The sequence below is a fragment of the Acipenser ruthenus genome, chromosome 22, assembly GCF_902713425.1.
Source record: "Acipenser ruthenus chromosome 22, fAciRut3.2 maternal haplotype, whole genome shotgun sequence".
Taxonomy (NCBI): Eukaryota; Metazoa; Chordata; class Actinopteri; order Acipenseriformes; family Acipenseridae; genus Acipenser; species Acipenser ruthenus.
The window spans coordinates 19,010,081-19,031,049 of NC_081210.1; the positions used below are offsets into that span (position 1 = coordinate 19,010,081).

General features: G+C 37.1%; 1 protein-coding gene across 2 annotated transcripts in view; it reads left to right on the forward strand.

Moving 5' to 3' along the window:
* LOC117431681 (calcium/calmodulin-dependent protein kinase type II subunit alpha-like) overlaps positions 1-13,097 on the forward strand; it is a 91,100-nt gene extending 78,003 nt beyond the window's left edge. The window contains exons 13-19 of one of the 2 annotated variants that reach the window (XM_058996073.1): positions 3,297-3,337; positions 4,379-4,411; positions 4,816-4,864; positions 8,037-8,112; positions 8,597-8,691; positions 8,974-9,202; positions 10,376-13,097. In XM_058996073.1, the coding sequence (XP_058852056.1) occupies positions 3,297-3,337; positions 4,379-4,411; positions 4,816-4,864; positions 8,037-8,112; positions 8,597-8,691; positions 8,974-9,202; positions 10,376-10,379 (527 nt within the window). In that variant the 3' untranslated portion in view covers positions 10,380-13,097. The remainder of the gene's footprint in view (positions 1-3,296; positions 3,338-4,378; positions 4,412-4,815; positions 4,865-8,036; positions 8,113-8,596; positions 8,692-8,973; positions 9,203-10,375) is intronic. The other variant, XM_058996074.1, reaches the window with a different exon arrangement.
* Positions 13,098-20,969: the final 7,872 nt, after the last annotated feature.

A 20,969-nucleotide genomic window follows, 5' to 3' on the forward strand; every position in this document is an offset into this window, starting at 1 on the left:
GGGGGCCTGAACCACTTTCTCACAGAAGTGGAGGTGGAAGAGTAACAATGATTTTTTTGGAGTGGTAATTTTTTGGCTGGTGTCCCTGACCTTCAATTAGATGTGTTAGCGAAGCAAAATTACATAACACACAGATATAGTATACAATATATAATATAATTCATGTTTTGTTTACCATCTGTGCAATAATGGTTCTTCAACAGAATTTAAAAGCGGTCCATAACAAAAGTGCTAGTGAAAAGGCCTGTCAATGCAGCCCACTTATATTGGTGCCATCTGGATCATTTCTTTTCTCTGACTTATATAGCAGGCTTTTTGGAATGCCAAATTTACCCTTTTGTAACATTGTATTGTACATAGTAAGATTTTTTTTAATTAATAATGATCTACTATTGCATTTTAATAACATTTATAGTATATTTTTTGTGCTCCGTTTGCTTGGAGCTGTCCTTTTGAACAATTCACTTTTATAAATTAACACTAGCAATTGTTGACCAATAACTAACAGCTACAGTCTGATTATAAGAATGACAGGCTAAATGAAGCACTCACCCTTTAATTAAACAGTTACACAACCTTGTCCATGCTTTGGACTATTACTAAAGAGCCTTGGCCTGTTATAAAATAGTTGGCTGTCCCTTCATTATTGCAGGAGATGAATCCCTGCACTCCTGCTCAAGGTTTTGACTGGTGACACTGAGCCGCATGTCTGCATACTGACAGCACTGCTAATTGGAGGGACTCTTTAGTTTAATCCTGTTATGACAGCTATCTGAGCAGCTTTCTCACAGAATGGAAAGAACAGAATTGCACAGCTGAATCTCACCACAGCATGGAGAGAGATACAAGTACAATAAAGGGCTACAGAAACTAAATTGTATTGGAAATAAATTTTAAAAATCTGTTGTTATTAGGATTGGCCGGTTTGTAGCAACCCATACGAAGGTTTATTCCAGTAATTAAGGAGTTTACAATGTTTTCATAATGTAGACACCATGTTAGGATTTTACAATGATATACCACGATAAATCTTTATAAAGAAAGGTGACTGTCACATGGATGGCTTGGTGGTGACGTCAGACCAGGAGAGAGACGGACACAGTACTGCGGGATGAAGCGCTGATGCATGTATTTATTATATTAAATAAAATATTTAAACAAAACAAAAACACTTAACAAACCACAAGGCATGTTGGCCAAAACAAACTGACAATACGAAACACAGAATCCAAAAACAGTATTGTGCGGGTCCAAATCCAGCACGAGTAGCAATTGTTTCCATTTCTTTTCACTCACGTCTCTCTCTCTCTCTCTCTCTCTCTCTCTCTCTCTCTCTCTCTCTCTCTCTCTCTCTCTCTCTCTCTCTCTCTCTCTCTCTCTCTCTCTCTCTCTCTCTCTCTCTCTCTCTCTCTCTCTCTCTCTCTCTCTCTCTCTCTCTCTCTCTCTCTCTCTCGTTCTTACTCCCTGAACACCCAACCTAGACTGATGGTTCCTGCCTCTTTTATGCAGCTGTGCTTGAGCTCAACTGCTTGTTAATCATTCAGTCAGGCTCAGACACATTCTGCACCTGAAGTGATTTGGCAGGGAAGGCAATTAACCCTTCCCTGCCTGCCTAAAACAACAGTGCCCAAATACATACATTTAAATAATAACAATACAACACAAATACAACAATAAACAAAATACGCACCGGGCAGGGTGTCCCCGCCACAGTGACATACTGTAAACTTTATCCCAATTTGAAATAATATTGTTGCTCTTGGAGGATAAACATTAAAGTACAGTATCTTTTCAACATTGTCTACTGTCCTACCTTGGATATACTATAAGAGCCTGATAACTAAGACTGTATAATAAAAACATTGCCCAAAGGCATCTTAATTACACAGTGCAAAAGAGCTGTGAGGGCCTCATGCAGTGGGAAATGTGGGCATGCATCAGAGCTTTATTACACTTTTTTAAAATATGAATTAAGAACTAAATATATGTTTTTGTGCTGTGGTCATTTTCTCAAATATACAGCATTGTTGCAAATGACTGATTGTGTGCTTGCCATCTTTAGAAAGATGTTTTTAATGTTCAGAGCACACTCAAGAATATATCACTGCACATGGAAGAGTGATAAAGAAGCTCAGGAAGAACTTAATGACTATACATGGTGTGTTAATAGACTTGGTGGTCCATTATAGCCTGGTATCTAATATAGCAGGAGCATGAGATTCTGTACTGTACATAATGTGGAACAATGGATTTCTAGTCACAATACATTTAGCACAAATGTGATTATACAGTTATACCTGCTTGTGGCTCTGTTGTATTGGTCTATTTAGAATAGAGGTTTTGTTCTAAGCCAATGGTGGCTCTTCTAAGTTAGGCACAAGCATGCTGTAAACAAGAAGTGGCATCTGAGCTATCATGGGTAAATAATGTCAACACAAATAACCCACCTTTAATACCTCTGCCACAATTGTGTTCCAGTGAACCAAAAAAGCACACCGAGGGATTTAGAACCAGCTTACTGTTCTATTTATACCCCCTCTAACAGGACTAATGGGGCAAATGTGAGTGGCCCTTGCTTATTATTAGCTCCTTGAATTATGCAGTGGCCTGGATTCAGGGGATGCCCCACCATCAGGCATGACAAGCCTCTGGACTGAAACCAAGCCCCCAGAGACTGAGGGTCACTTGCCTATCATGCTGTCAATAGGGCTCCTGCCAGAACGAGGACCATATGACCCGATAGAGGTTGGTCTAAAATTCTCTGATAAAAATAAAACAAGCAAACCAGAACCATAAGGAATCAACGAGGATACAGCGGTTAGCTGAACTGGGCAGTGTAGTATAGCACGATTAACCAGTTATAGAGTAACCCCTGGAATATTCCATACTGATGCATTTTTTTAGTCCCCTGTCAGGCAGTTCTTGGGTCTCTGGTTTTACTTTCTTCTTTGGTCTCTTTTCAGCTTCTGAAGGCTGAAGCAGGAGGTCTCTTGTGTGTCTTGTCGGACAAGCAATTTTGAATTTCTTAAACAAATATTACAAACGGAAAACTAACATTGGAAATACGCATATTTTTCAGAACAATTACGTGATTCGACATGTGGACCCAGTGTCGGCAGTTTCTTTAATAATAATTTGACTACAAAAGGCTGCAGCATTTCTGACCTCTGGATTTCTTTGGATTTCTGTCAATTCAATGCTGAGTTACTTTGACTCCATAACAATGCCGTTTGCTTTCCTGTTTTGGGGGTTTATTCCCTTCCTGGTCTCACTGATTATCCTTATTTTCTGTTCAGGGAATAAGAGTGGCGCTAACAAGAAGAACGATGGGGTGAAGGTAGGGAGGAACAGTGCCTTTATTAATGCTTACAGAATGTGTGTGGTGGTGCTCATTTACTGTGCAAGTGGCTACATATCTCATACTCAGGGCTCAAATCAATAAATATACAAACAATCCACATATCATTTTTTTATTTGACATTTAAGATTGAAGCAAGAAATTATTTTCAGTGTCAGAATTTGAAAAAAATATAACTGCAGAAACAAGTTTATTTAGTTTTACCTAAAGCAAATTTTAGCTGCTTGAATTTGAGGCTTTGCTGAAATTGTACTGAAAAGGCAACCAAGTATCCAGTATGTACTAAAACAATCAATACAAATAAAATGCAAGACCTATGGTATGGTGGTATGGATTCAGTTTTCATGATTCTGTAATCCACAACGTCCTTAATATTGAGATATGTATTGGATCATTCCTGCACAGTAAATACAGTTAAAGTGTATATTCATTTTCCTGTGTGTTTATGTAATATCACATTTCTCAATTTCAGTGGAACCTTGAGTCCTCAATCGTGAAAAGCTGGCCTGGTTGTACTGAGAGGTCTAAAGCTCAACCTGCAGTGTGAAAACAATAGCCACATTGGATATTTAGCACTACTCGCATGACTTTGGCATGTTAAATCTCAAGCACTTTAATTTTAGTGCTGGGATATCCCCTGCAACTCAAAAACAAACTATAGCTTTCAAGCAGCCCCAGTAATATTGACAGCCAAACCGTAAACTCTGAGCATAAAGGAATCTATTCAGGGAATCGCTGGGAATTCCCGCAGAACAGGTTGTGACAAGACAAGCAAAACATGTCACAGCAGCACGTTCTCTGATTAAAAGGAATTCCTCTTTGGGCAGGGCACCAGTTTCTTTGTTTTTTTTGCTCAAATGTGAGCCACACACACACACACACACACACACACACACACACACACACACACACACCAGAAACACAATGGAGCTCTCTGGCTCTGCTGTCTCCCATGTCCTCCTCTCCGTCTCCATTACCTTCTACCTGTTCCTGTCTAACTTATTCTCGTTTCTCTTCCAGAAAAGGAAGTCCAGTTCCAGCGTCCAGCTCATGGTGAGTGTGCTATTCCCTCTTGACAGCGTGTGGTGGCTTGCACCACAGAGGAGTGAGGATTTTCTTCTCAGTCACAACTATTGCAAAATGCAATATAATTCAAATGGAGCTGGACTTTCTTTTTTATAACATTCCATTTTAATGTAATGTTTGTTCATTTATACCACATTTATAAATTCACACTAAGGCACTTTTTTTCCACTCAAAACTAACGAAAAAAAAGGGGCTGTGTTCCGTTTGTTTTTGAGGTGCAATTTTTTTTTTTTTTTTTTAATTCTTTGGGGAAAAAAAATGCACTCACAAAGGATGTGTGAGTTCAGCCCTCAGGTTTGCTGTGGTGTAATTAACATGTTTGTTTAAGGAGAACAAAGTAGAGACTAATTGTGCTCATATCTTCTTTCCAGGAATCCTCTGAAAGCACTAACACCACCATTGAGGATGAGGATACCAGAGGTAGTGAACCGTTTCATAGACTGTTAAGCAACAGTATTTTCAAAATATTTATTTTCATTATTTTTCTATTTTTAACCAAGACAGTCCATCAGTTTGAGACACGGGACAAACAACTGACTACAGTATTTTTTATCATTAGCGCTGTTTGCAATTAATTTGCAAATTGCATGATTACAATCCTGGATCTGCTTGCAGACTGTGGAACCGGTCTAGTAACAGTTTCTCAGGCAATCCACAGCAGACCACTTTAGAGGTGCCTCAGATCCTTATACAATACACTACAATACAATACAATGTGTTTTTTATATTGCGCCTTTCATAGATTGGAGATAGATAGAGAGAAAGTAGAGAACTTGGGTGCTATATTTTGTTTGTTTTCCATGTAGACTGCCTGCTGAGGGTGGCATAGCAGAAAACCAATGGCCAAAATAAACAAAACACTAAACAAAACACACTAACAAGTATCACACTGGTGCGAACCAGCATGAATAGTTATTGTTATTGACTTTTACTGCTCTCTCTCTCTCTGTCTCTCTCTCTCTCTCTCTCTCTCTCTCTCTCTCTCTCTCTCTCTCTCTCTCTCTCTGTTCAGGCTGGGCAACACACATTCACTGAACTGTCTCCAACACACTCTCCAAACAAGCAGTCCTTTGTTTTTATACCATGTCATGTGGCTGTGCAAGGTTGGCCATCTTGATTCCAGCTTCCTTTACCAAGGTGGCTGCCAGCCAGCAAACTCTCACACACACATGTGTACACCCACACACCCGTGCCCCCATGTGCAGAGCCTCTACTCTGTCACATATCCTCCCCCTTGTGTTTACACACATGGCCATCCCACCACTGCCAAAAATGTGTGAAAGGTGCCTTTCTAAGGGTTGTGGGAATTCACTGGGTGTGATAATGTTAAATAACTGTCTCTGTGTCCTTGCCCAGTGAATTCACACAACCCTTAGAAAGGACCCTTTCACACAGCCATAGAGACAAAGCGGAAAGAAGGAACAGATGTAATCAGAGCCAAGCCTTATAGGTCAGAAGTAGGACTTGAAACTAAATTCTCTGTTGAACAGGCAGCCAATGTTCTACCTGATGTAGGAGCCAATACCAGAGGGGATGATTACTGGCATCATACATGATCCTTTCACTACCTTTATCCAGACCTACTTTTCGTAGTGTTGACTGTGTTGTTGGAGTAACTGTAAACTGTAAATAGAGTATTACCTCAAGCTTCACCTAAAGCCTGAGATTTGCCCATGTTCCAAACAGGAGAATTTGCTGTGGAAAATCAATGCTTCCATCTGGCTTGTAAATGGCACATTAATATGAAATGTGCTTGATATGAGTACAGACTCAAAATGATAGGAAGGGCTCTCTATTTCTCATAAGCACTGACTTTTCACATCCATACACACCCACACACCTACATACATTTACCATCTTTAATTTAAAGGGGCACTTTCTTAATGCATTTACTGTTAACAACAAGCTTAACTGGTTGATTAATATATGGACTAATTAAACATACTTGCCAACATTTGGAAACTGTTTAGCGGGGACACTCGTCCCCTGGGAGGGGGAGGTGTTATACACATGGGAGGGGTCATATGCAAAAAAACTCTCTATTATATAATAGACGTATCCCCTCAGCTCAACACCACATGACCAGCATGACAGTAAACATAGACACAATGAAGCGTTCTTACTTTTGTATACCGGTAAGTTAGTGATCAGCAGATGTGTCAGCCGCACGAAGAGCACAGCGTGTGGTTTTCACTAACTCTACTGTGCAGAATAATTTTTTTTTTCTATGTGTAAATATCGGGACTATGCATAGGGACGTGGGACATTTGCTAGGAAATCGGGACTGTCCCGACCATATAGGGACTGTTGGCATGTATGATTAAAGTGTGCTGTGACAGTCTGATACAATAGTGCTATTGGGTTATTTTTGTGTGATGTCCTCACCAAAGAAAACTGTGAAATGTTACAGGCAGGAAGAAGTTCTGGTATGTGTGTCAACACAGAAAAGCCATTAACACTTTTATAACAGGAGTAAAAAGAGAAGTGAATTGTTTTTTTTTTACTTTGAATTAATCCAGTATCAAAAGCAGCGGCACAATCCCCAGGCCACATTTCTTCTCAGTTCATGTCTTGTGGGTTTGGTTTGTTTGCATGGTGCCTCTTTGTGTTGCTATGGCCAAAACGGTGAGTTTTTTTTTTTTTGTCTGCTCTCAAAGATTATTTTTTTGCTTTCAGTCAGGTTTCCAAAGCGGCATGTTCCTTGGAGTTCCGGTGTACATTTAGTTACATAAACATAACACACAATGGTGATAAATTTTGAAACACTAAAAGAAACTAAATTAATTCAGTGACAAACAGTTCCATTTTTTCAGCTGAATGTCTTCAGTTGAAAAAGGCTTCTAGTCAAAACATTTAATGTACTTGGTTTCTTTTAGTATTTTTAAAAATGCATATATTTTTAATTGTGCAGAAAATCAGCCTGAAGTGCCTAAAGTAGAGGGGGAGAGGAGGGGTATATTGTAAATGTACCCCTCATTGGTCTGGAACCAACTCCCCAGTAATGTTGTTGAAGCTGACACCCTGGGATCCTTCAAGAAGCTGCTTGATGAGATTCTGGGATCAATAAGCTACTAACAAGCAAACGAGCAAGATGGTCCGAATGGCCTCCTCTCGTTTGTAAACTTTCTTATGTTCTTAAATAGGTTATATAGATTCTGTATGTTAACCTACTGTTAACAGCACATATATGGTCATATGTTAGCATGTAGTTGTAGACATTTAATAAATAAGTGCCCTGGAATGTCCACATATTGTATATCTTACACACACACCCCAGTAATATATGCACTGTTCTATCTTAATACATTTATATCATAATCTTTTCTGATTAAGAGTCCACCCACAATCTCTCAATCCTCATTTACCTGAGTGTGAACAACAGCTGTTATCAGATAACATTTGTAGAGTTTTCATTCATAAAGAGTATTTTAGTTATTTTAAACTGGGAAACAAATGTGTAATTTTTCTGATTACAAACTCCTTTCAGGGTGCAATAAACATCATACTTGGAAATTGCATGCAGTTGGTTATTACAATATCTAGTAGCAGACCTAACTCCCTGTACACAAATAACCCTATTCTGCAATTGCAGGGAGGAAGCAGGAGATTATTAAAGTGACAGAGCAGTTGATTGAAGCTATCAGCAATGGGGATTTTGAGTGTTACACGTAAGTTATTTTATTTTATACAGATACGAAACATTGACTTCTTATTATAACCAAACTGACTTTGCTGTTCTGTATTCATGCTTTTTGTCCTGAACTGACTATTGTGAATCCCTGTTTGGACTCCCTGGTAAAAACATTCTCACCACTGCAGTTTATTCACATCCAGCCTCTTATATACTGACATATAGCAGATCCCAATAGCAATAATGCCCCCTCTGAAACGGCTGCACTTCCTTTAAGGCAGAGAACTGCTCTTGACATGCCTCTGGATTTGGGGTCTGTGTAAAATTGTGTTCTCTATCCAGTACATCAGGTTCATACCACTATTTTTCTCCAGGGAAAGTGCGATATGTCCAGATTTTGAACTATTTGGTGGGATCCCTATAATAAAAACACTATCAATTGTACGAGGGGATCAGTATAGTGACTTCTCACCCTTCACTCATTTTGATGTTAATCATTTGTCACTTGCTATATTCTTCAGGAAGATGTGCGACCTGAGTGTCACCGCTTTTGAACCCGAAGCTCTAGGAAACCTGGTGGAGGGACTTGACTTCCATCGATTTTATTTTGAAAACTGTAGGCAACTGAGTTTTTATAACTGGTTAAATCCTGGGAATTTAAGCTATAGTAAATATTGATGTGAGCGCAGTAGGCTACCCTTGCAAAATGTATCAAACTAAGATCTGATTGTTTTAAGCAAACTTAAGTTGATGAATTATTCTGTTTTATAACCATATTTTTTTCACATGATTAACATGTATATTCAAAATTAAATTCCTTAACAATAATTCCAGTAACTTGCATATTTTGATTGTCGAAGCCTTGTCGAAATGTAGCTCAAATGTCTTCTTTTTTCAGTGTGGTCTAAGAACAGTAAGCCGGTCCACACCACAATCCTGAACCCCCACATCCACCTGATTGGTGAGGAAGCTGCCTGCATTGCTTATATCCGCATCACCCAGTACATTGACAGCAGCGGTCTGCCGCGCACTGCACAGTCAGAGGAGACGCGCATCTGGCATCGCCGTGACGGCAAGTGGCAGATCGTTCACTTCCACCGCTCCGGCACTTCTTCGGCAATTGCTAAGTAAGGACCCATGCAGCAAACCCATCCAGCTTAAGATGCACTAAAGTATAATTTGCGCTTGAACTACTTAGTGTTTTGAAGAGTGAAACATGACAAAAAGAGAGGATTTCTTATTCCATCCACTCTGCTGAAAGATCAGCTTGAATTAAACCATGTCACTGGCATTCACTTCATTCACAATCACGTTTTCAAAGCATGATAATCGCATATCATTTGGCTGTGTAAATAGGTTATGAGATAACTTTCAATGTATTCTTTGTTTCTGACTAGCTGCAAACACTGATGTCTCAGTGGGCCAGAAATAGCAAAGAAATGAGATCTCAACCCTGCTTGGCTAAGATAAAACTATGTGTACCAAGCTTGTATTTTATTATTCCTATTCTTTACATTCAATATTTCCACCCCACAGAGCCAGAAACCAGCGTTTGCAGCTAGACAGCAACAAAGAAAAACAAAACCTGTTGCACAATTCATCAATGGGTTTCATTATATTAAACTGAATCCATTTAAAACAAATACGTTTCTCTAACAGACGTGTGATTTATTACAGAACTTTGGGCACTCCTCAAAAATAAATAGTTCCATATGTCATATTTGGCTTCTATATATATATCACAGCCTCTTTCATGCATGTTTATAAATATGTGCATGCCAGCAGAGTAAAGTGGGAATGAAACCTTACATCTTACTTTTCTTAGGAACTAACTTTTTGATTTAATATCACAGTGCACTTTGAAACTACTGCAGAACTATTTTGCATTTTGCAAATTCTTTAAAAATGTATTTACAAATAAAGCAGTAATGGGAAACAAACCTATACAACAGAAATAATAATTGGTTGGCATATCCAGTTCCTGACACACTCTCCTTTTTGAAGTAACAATGTGCATTTATTTTCTGCTTTATAGAAATGTTTAACAAGCTATATAACATGCTTTTTTATGCTTTTGCTATACTAATACAGTGTTATGTTCAAGGGGTGTTTTGTTATGTTGTTTTTTTGAACCACACCGTATAGCGCTGGTATATTTTCTAAATGAATCTGTCTTATAATCAATAACGCTGTTTCACAATTACAGCCATTGGCCAGTTGCATGTTAAGAAATTGCACTCTTTGTGTCTCTATAGTGTATGGGAAACCTGTTAGCGATTACCTATCCCCTTTTCTTTCAGTTGAACTATCGGATTTAGGAAATGAGCTGCAAGACTCTCCTTAAAGTCTCCAATCAGCTTTCCATCCAGGAGCTGTCAGAGGTCGGATCACCAGGGGAACTGAAGTCCGTCGCATTTCATATCTTACTTGAAACCTGTTTACACTTCCACTAAGTCAATATGAATGGTATTATAAAACACTATCATTTATATATAGATATATATACATACATATACATACTTCATATCCATTAAAACAGAAGTTGTAGAAGCATGATAAACTGATTCATATTGAAAATGTTTTATTATTTTATACATTTATTAATAATTAGAACTTTTTGTTTTTGTAAGCAGTATTCCTGATTTTAAATCTTTTTTAAAGATTATTCCTGGTCCTGTATGTTGTTAAACTGAAGTAAAAACAGCTTGATAAAATTAAGTATAGTGTTGGAACAATCATCTTAAAAAATTATTGCATTTTTATAGTTATACTGGTTTAATAAATGCTGATTTAACTATTTAAGAACAGCACACTCTATCCCCCTAAAAGCTAATTTGAAAGCCTGATGCTTAAGAAATGAACTCTGTAGTAATACTGAAGAAGACACTTCTCAAAGAGATTACTAGACTTGCAGTGGATGCATTATCTTTAGCCTGTATCTATTTAAGCACAAGCACTAGAATAACTATGTGATTATAAATAGAACAATATCTGTGTAATGTGTAAGTGTTTAAAGACTTGGCCTTTTAGTATCAGCATACTCTGTCTTGGTAGTAAGGTTTTTGCTTTCATGTAACACCCTGGGATAGAATCTTTTTTTGCCCACAATTATCATTAACACCAAAAAAATACAACCAAAAACAACTGAGCCATTTTATTTTGGGGCTTGCAATAGTATTATCATTATTATTTTAAAATGAATTTGAAAACTGTAGTAGTGTGCTAATGGTGATTAGGAGCTTTGAGAATCTCGCCCCCGAAGAAAGATGACCCTTTTAAGAGAGACTGAAATACTGTTGCCAGCACAAAGAAGTATTACAGTTCAGAAACACCCCACATGCAATTTCAATTCAAATTTAAATACTACAGTATGAATGAAAAGCAGATATTAATTATCTTAACAGAAAAATGTGTAATTTTCAAGTTAATTATTCTTCATACTTTTTAGACAGCTGCCGTTTTTACACTTATCCACACAAGTAAACACTAATCACCACAAACATGTAAAACATGTAAATTGGTAGATGAGATTTTCTTTAAGAGGTTCATTTATCTTCCAGTCTTCAATGATTACTTGATTTGTTTAAAATTATATTTACACAGAACTAGTTTTGCACTAAAATTTGTTCTGTAGGTTAAATGCTGATTATTATTATTATTATTATTATTATTATTATTATTATTATTATTATTATTATTATTTATTTGGCAGACACCTTTATCCAGGGCTGACTGGCAATAGTTTATGTAAATGAACTAATTCAAGTAATTACTATATATTATGTGTAGAAACACAAATAGTGAGTCAGTTCTGATGTTGTCCATTTAGAATTCTGTTTTAATAAGGTCTTGCTTAATTTAATATTTTCAACTGATTTGATTTAATGATAGTATATAATGTGTCAAAGTATAAATGCACATTTTATAGCATGCTTCTGGTTTAATAGCTTGGCTCTAGTATAAATCCAGGCTTTAAGAAGTTAAATGTCTAACTCGCTTTTCTACAGGTGCGTGTTATAAAGTATAAAAGTACATTTTATACATACAATTTACAGCAGGACTGGTATTCTACACATGTGTGCAATATATCAGCATACTGCTGTCCTGTTGATACTGAATATACTGCACTTATAGCAACACAGGATATTTTGCAATACATGTATTATTGATCATGCTGATTTTAAGATGCACTTTTTGTTTAGTAACTGTTAGATTTAGTAAACTAACATTATGTTGCATGTTTACAGATTTAAAAAAGTTTTGTTACTGTTCGCCCCATTCCACTACCCTGTACTTCAGAATTATCAACTCCAAGTCAATGTAATGTGTTTAAAAAGGGTCCCAAACCTGAACACCGCACTCAGATTCGGACAAAATAGCGGGGTTATGGGAATGTGGAAAATAGCTGTCACTGCTGACGGCTTATTAAAAACCCTAGTGGCAAGACTAGTGCATTACATCACAGAAAAAAAGAAGAAAAAAAGGAAAAAAAAGAAGAAATCCCCAGTAAGGCTATCCCCAGCATGTTACTGATTATACTTTTTTTTTTATGTATTCCTAATTGAGTTACTCTATGTTTGGCATGTGTTAATATTCAAGTAAGCTAGTTGTTAACAGTTGATCAACAACAAAGTGTTGTAGAAATAGAGCATAAATGTATTTTATAAGATTTTCTTTTTCCATACACACACACACACACACACACACACACACACACACACACACACACACACACACACGCGCGTTTGCATTCCTATATTTGTGGGGACTTCTCATTGACTTTTACTATATTTTTATTTACTATTTCTAACTCCAGTCAGACAAAACTCCACACAAGGTGAAAGTCGACAACAAACTAAATATTTTGGCACTTTTTTATTTTATTTTTTTAAGACATATTTAGTTCATAAAAATGTGTTTTACAAAGAAGGGACGTCCCCACAACGTAATTTTTTCAGGAGTTACTATCTTTGTGGGGATATTTTCTCAAATTGTGTCCTCACTTTGATAGTAATACCTGCCCCCCCCCCCCCCCCCCCCCCCCCACACACACACACACACACATACACACACACACACACACATACAGTACTGTGCAAAAGTTTTAGGCAGGTGTGAAAAAATGCTGTAAAGTAAGAATGTTTTCAAAAATAGACATGTTAATAGTTTATATTTAACAATTAACAAAATGCAAAGTGAGTGAACAGAAGAAAAATCTACATCAAATCAATATTTGGTGTGACCACCCTTTGCCTTCAAAACAGCATCAATTCTTCTAGGTACACTTGCACACCGTTTTTGAAGGAACACGGCAGGTAGGTTTGCCCAAACATCTTGGAGAACTAACCACAGTTCTTCTGTGGATTTAGGCAGCCTCAGTTGCTTCTCTCTCTTCATGTAATCCCAGACAGACTCGATGATGTTGAGATCAGGGCTCTGTGGGGGCCATACCATCACTTCCAGGACTCCTTGTTCTTCTTTACGCTGAAGATAGTTCTTAATGACTTTCGCTGTATGTTTGGGATCGTTGTCAAGCTGCAGAATAAATTTGGGGCCAATCATATGCCTCCCTGGTGGTATTGCATGATGGATAAGTATCTGCCTGTACTTCTCAGCATTGAGGAGACCAATAATACTGACCAAATCTCCAACTCCATTTGCAGAAATGCAGCCCCAAACTTGCAAGGAACCTCCACCATGCTTCACTGTTGCCTGCAGACACTCATTCGTGTACCGCTCTCCAGCCCTTCGGCGAACAAACTGCCTTCTGTTACAGCCAAATATTTCAAATTTTGACTCATCAGTCCAGAGCACCTGCTGCCATTTTTCTGCACCCCAGTTCCTGTGTTTTCGTGCATAGTTGAGTCGTTTGGCCTTGTTTCCACGTCGGAGGTATGGCTTTTTGGCCGCAAGTCTTCCATGAAGGCCACTTCTGACCAGACTTCTCCGGACAGTAGATGGGTGTACCAGGGTCCCACTGTTTTCTGCCAATTCTAAGCTGATGGCACTGCTGGACATCTTCCGATTGGAAGGGAAGTAAGCATGATGTGTCTTTCATCTGCTGCATCTACTGCGTCTACGGTCCTCAACATTGCCCGTTTCTTTGTGCTTCTTCAAAAGAGCTTGGACAGCACATCTGGAAACCCCTGTCTGCCTTGAAATTTCTGCCTGGGAGAGACCTTGCTGATGCAGTATAAATACCTTGTGTCTTGTTGCTGTGCTCAGTCTTGCCATGGTGTATGACTTTTGACAGTAAACTGTCTTCAGCAACCTCACCTTGTTAGCTGAGTTTGGCTGTTCCTCACCCAGTTTTATTCCTCCTACACAGCTGTTTCTGTTTTAGTTAATGATTGTGTTTCAACCTACATATTGAATTGATGATCATTAGCACCTGTCTGGTATAATTGTTTAATCATACACCTGACTATATGCCTACAAAATCCCTGACTTTGTGCAAGTGTACCTAAAAGAATTGATGCTGTTTTGAAGGCAAAGGGTGGTCACACCAAATATTGATTTGATTTAGATTTTTCTTCTGTTCACTCACTTTGCATTTAGTTAATTGATAAATATAATCTATTAACGTGTCTATTTTTGAAAGCATTCTTACTTTACAGCATTTTTTCACACCTGCCTAAAACTTTTGCACAGTACTGTACATGTACACACACACACACACACACACACACACACACACATATACACACACACACCCACACACACACACATACATATACACACACACACTCACACACACACACACACACACACACACACACACACACACACACACACACACATACATACATATAGATACACACACAGTCGCAGACAAAAGTATTTGGGCAGTTAAAAATAAAAGAGAAAAACCACAAATAAAGTGATACAATAATTTCTAATTATTCTATTGAAAGATATAAATGAGAGATTCAGCTTTATAATAAAACAATACATTATTACATAATGCATAAATTGAAAAGTAATGTGCAAAAAGTAATTTCATACTTTGAAAAAAGTATGTGGGCACCTTTACATTAGTGTTTTACAGCTTGCAGTCTTCTTTTGTATTTTGAAATCAATTCCTGACATCTTTCCAGATATATTTTTGCCCATTCTTCAACACATACAGCTTTGAGTTCTGCAATCGACTTTGGTTTCCTTTTTGCAACAGCAGCCTTCAAGTCAATCCACAACATCTCAATGGGATTCAAGTCTGGGGACTGAGATGGCCAATCCATTACTGCAATCTTCCTTTTTTTCAGAAATTCCTTTGAAGACTTTGCAGAATGCTTAGGGTCATTATCCTGCTGGAATACAAACTTCCGTCTAATAAGCCTTTTGGCACTTGGGTAACAAATGAGGGTGCAAAATGTCTTGATATTTTGCAGCATTCACTGATCCTTCTACAATACAATCTTGAGGAAGAAAAACAAGCCCATACCATCACACAACTTCTACCATGCTTAACACTGGGCATGATGAACTTTTCTTTAAGTTCTTCTCTCTTCCTCCAAATATATTGTTGCTTTCTTTGTGAAAAAAGTTATATTTTGGATTCGTCTGACCATAAAATTTGGTTAAAGAAATCATCTGACCTCTTCAAGTATTCAATGGAAAACTCCAATTGCTTTATTTTGTGTATTGTTTTTAACAAAGGCTTGCATCATGGTTTTCGCCCATGGACATTCATCTTGTTAAGGTATCATTGAGCTGTTTGCTCGTGAATTTCTTGACCATCTTCTCTCAGTTCTTGGGTCAAATCTTTTGCAGTAATCCGAGGATTTTGCCGGGCTGCTCGAACGATTCTTCTTCCAGATTTTGCAGAAATCTTCCTTGGTCTTCCATCTATCTGGAGCTGGTTGCAGTAGTTCCTGTTCTCCTGTCTTTGTCAATAATAGTCACAGTGCTTTTTGATAAACCGAGTCTTTCTGCAATTTTTCTGGTAGATTGTCCTTTTTCGTTTAGTTGCTATACTCTTTAGTTTTAACCATTTTTGTTGCTTTTTTATCACATATTTACAATTTATTTTCAGCAGTAATGATTATGTATTTGTTCTATAATTATCATCAGGTGTTGGTTTTCAATCATCATGATAATAATTAGCAACAAATGGGTTTCATACAAAATATGTTGATTGCCCAAATACTTTTTAATGTTATTTTTCATTTAATACATGGTATGCAATAAATCTCTTCTTTAATTTATATCTTTCAATAGAACAATTAGAAATGATAGAAATCACATTTTGGTGTGTGTGTGTGTGTATATATTTCTGGCTAATTATTAAGAAATTAGGTGGCTCCAGCAAAGCTTACAATATAACAGACCTATCCATTTCAGTGGTCACTATACAATTAGACACGTATATTTTCAGAGACATTAAATTAGCCATCATCAACCAAATAAGAACAGTCTGTCCTAATGAGGATTGAGACATGTTTACAAAGTACCCAGTCGGGCACTGCTTCTGTGCTTTATTTACAGATAGCTGTAACCCAGCACTGCTTTCCATATCGAGTACTAAATAACTAATGAGGAAACTGTAGAAAACAGCTTTCCTCTGTGACTTCCATTGGACATGGGGTTTTAGACATTCCACATTGGCTTTACTCAGAAGCAGGATTTTGTTCTGCACTTGTTTTGTGGTTAAATGTCACATTGGAGTTTGGTAATTAACAGTTTTAAGGAGAACATAGATACTGCAGCTTTAATATCAAAAGTTCCAGAAACTTTTTTTTTTTTGCATCTCATCTTCCATGCATTTGGACACTTGGTTGTAGGAGTAAGAGACAGCAGCGCAGAAACGGGGGCCTGTCCTCTTCACCTTTGTAAGGACAGCCCCTTGCAGGGTTTCTGATAACAGATGCCACTTTAAGGCCTCTTTTATGTTCTGACTTCCCAATTATTATACTCTTTTTTTTTTAATCTGAAATGCAGTTTTGGTGTTGTCACGAAAGCATGCAATTTGTTCAGTGCTGATGTGCGAGTGTGTTTATTTTTGTAAGTGCTTAAACAGTCTACCAAAATTGCTATAAATATTGATAGACACTCTTTGAATAAAAAATAACTATCAACTGCTAATGATTTTTCTAACAGCATATCTTTATGAAGTTTTATGGGGAGTTGTGTATTATAAGCCTTTACTTGGGTATAATGGATCTGTATGCACAATAATCTTGCTGTTTGTTAAAGCAAGGGACACACTTTTTAAAGCTAGTTCGAGCAGTGTGAAATGATGTTGCTAATAAATGGACAAACTGGGGTTTGACAGAGGTGGAAGAAGATTAATAACCAGACTATTTCTGTCAAAATGAACTTGCAAATACAGTACATAACAAAAAAAAAAATGGATGCATACCATAGTAAAAATAAGATATTGCTGTTTCATTTCTTATATACTTTAAATTAATTTAATTAGATACACTACAATATTATGTACTTTTTTACGCAGAGTAAACAAATGAAACAATCATTTAAACAAAATGTAATATTTTAATATCAGTGTTTAAAATTGGATGGTATAGGGTTATACTCAGAACTGGGACCTTTTTGATTCTAAACATTTGGGGACAGGCAATTTTATTACCAGAAATGGTTTCAAGCCTTCATTGACACATTGGTTCAGGGTTCAATGTACAGTAGATGGACACAATAAGAGACACCTTCAAATCCACAATTTAACAGTTGTTTTACACTAGTTTTGTGCCAATTTTACATGGAGTAACCAGCACTAAATAAACAGCACTAAATATCAAAACATATTAGTTAAAAGAGTCCCTGTATCTGCGATTCAGGCTTCAGGCTTTCCAGCCAGAGAGCATAAGGTACTGTGCAATGTGCGCCCTCTATTGGAAAAAGGGAGAATTTCAATTTCCATTTCTGTCGCACCTGAATGGTTTGTTTTGGAATAATATGCTTCTCAGGCATGTTTTGGAGTCCTAAAACAGATCCACTTTCCTCTCAAATATTGTTAAATATTGGAAGGCATTTTTTTGTATAAAAATTGGTGTTTAGTGTCTACATAACATTTTTATTTTGTATTATTTTATGCCTGCCTCTTTATTTTACTGACTGTAAAATAAAGTGCTATTGTGTGAAAACATGAATAGACAATCCGAGCAGAGATTGTAAGGTCTTACACACATGGAGAAAAACAACCTTTTTATGGATTCTGAGGAAGAAATGTAGGAATCTTCAAAAATGGAACCTGTTGTGTGTGATATTCATTATCACAGGTATTACACAGAAGCATACAGGACATCACAGAAATAAAGGCCCTGAAGCTACACAGGAATAGAGTAAAATGATCTAAAGCTGCACCTTGAATGCTGTGCTTTTTCGTGAGCTTTAACTCATGAACAGTTTCATGAATATCAATCTTTATTTTACTCAGAACAAAAAAACTTCAATTCACTTGTGAATGGGGGCCTTTGTCTGAAATTGTATTATTATTTTTTTTTTAAAAGCAACATCCGCATTTGAGGATGTGGTTTTGTGAGCTTGGCCCCTTGTGCAGAGCATTGCATTCAGTGTCTAACATTTATCAAAATATCCTAATGGCTTTATGTCTTTAAAAGTTTCAGTGATATATTTTGTAGAAATCCGTAGTAAAATATTTTTTTCACTGCACTAGAAAATACCTTCAAATGTTTAAACCGCTATCAGCAGATTTGACTTTTTTATATGGCACATTATTAAGCAGTTGTAAAGTACTGTAACCTGGACAATGAACATATTTTACATCAGCAACTACTGTACAAGTATCAGAAAATCTCTTATTTAATTCACCATAAAGCACACCACTATTCACCACTGATGATGGTCACACTGCAGACTGGTTATTAGCTTTTGGAATTAAACTGTATAAGATTAACAGATGAGTAATGTTGAGTTTATGGCATGTCAGTGTAAAACACATGTGCATTGTTCTTCTCCATGTGCACAAAGTCATTTTTAACTGGTTGAACACCAACATTTGATAACTCTGAAAGACACATTTATTAACCGTATTCTGGTTTTGCATCAGTAGTGTAACTTTCTTGTGAACTGAACGAATGCCTTGTGTATTTTTTTTGTAGGTGCATTTAATAATATTGTAAACTATTGTATCACTGCAGAATAAGTGTATGATGGTTTGAACTTGAAACTTTTTTTTTTTTTTTACATGAATGTTTGTATGTTCTGTTTTATCACTGCCAGAATCAAATATTTAGTGGTGTTTCACAAATAAAGCTGTATTTACCAGTTAACAATATGGTTTTGCTGTCCTTGGTATTCATTGAATACTGTGATTTGATATCGGGGCAGTTCAAGAGCAGATAACAGTGTTGATAGTTATGTCAGGGTTACATAAGAGTGCAAATACAAAATACTACAGATTGGGTTAAGTGCAGGATTAAATGCAGTAAAATAGGGAGCAGATAAGTGCAAGTTAAAGTGCATTGAAGGTAGAGTGCTATATTGTCCAGAAGGGAAGAGTTGAGTTTTACAGGTGTTGTCAGAAGAGGTGTGTCTTGAGGAGGCGCCGTATTAGGTCCTCTCCTCTTCCTAACCTACATTAGTGACTTAGATTGTGGTATATTAAGCAAACTTGTTAAATTTGCAGACACAAAAATAGGAGGAGTGGCAAACACCATTGCAGCAGCAAAGGTCATTCAAAATGATCTAGACAGCATTCAGAACTGGGCAGACACATGGCAAGTGACATTTAATATAGAAAAGTGTAAGGTACTGGCAGGCAGGCAATACAAATGTGCATTATAAATACCGTATGGGAGGTACTGAAATTGAAGACATTTGACCTGAAAAAAGAAACAAGGTCCAGAAGCCAGAAATGGAGATTTTTCTTTTTACACAGAGAATTGTGGGAGTCTAGAACCAACTTCCCAGATATGTTGTTGAAGCCGACACCCTGGGATGCTTAATGAGATTCTTGGATCAATAAGCTACCAACAACCAAACAAGCAAGATGGGCCAAATGGCCTCCTCTCATTTGTAAACATTATGTTCTTATAGGAACCTAGCGCTTTTTTTTTACAACTTTGAATATCTAATGCTATATAATATGTGAAAGACCCCTTAAAGGCCAGTACTGAAAAAGAAATCTGAATATTAGGCAAAGCCCTATAATACATCTAGAGATTATGTGACAGACTAGGTTGAGCCTGTCACGTGCAGGACCATCTTTATTATTATTTATTTATTAGCAGACACCCTTATCCAGGGCGACTTACAATTGTTACAAGATACCACATTATTTTTACATACAATTCCCCATTTATACAGTTGGGTTTTTACTGGAGCAATCTAGGTAAAGTACCTCGCTCAAGGGTACAGCAGCAGTGTCCCCCACCTGGGATTGAACCCACAACCCTCCAGTCAAGAGTCCAGAGCCCTAACCACTACTCCACACTGCTGGCCATCTTTACTTGTCTTTGTGTAAAAGGATCAGCACTCCAAAAACAGGTAGGTTTTAACAGGACAAGCCAGTATGTTTATTTTAAACATAAAAAAATGAACAAAACAAAAACTGAACTCCTTCCAGGAGTGCTAACTAAACATTTCAGGTTTCTAAGCTAATAAACTGGACAGCTAAGCTGTTCACCAGTATCAAACAAAAACATATCCACACAGTACTTTTTCTACTTAAATTGTTAAGTTAATCCTAAAATAAGATTTCTTCAACAGTTTTCTTGAAATTAATTACATGCTCTAGTTTCTTGTTTATGCAATGCAATGCATTTATCAATTCATTTTTCTTTAATAAGAAAAGATTACACATTAAGAAAACAGCAATCTCATATTAGGAAGATCTTTTGGGTTCATTCTAATATCGTGTCTCTCAAGCATTATATTTAGTTTTTATTCTGTCATGTACATAGAGCTTAACACCAC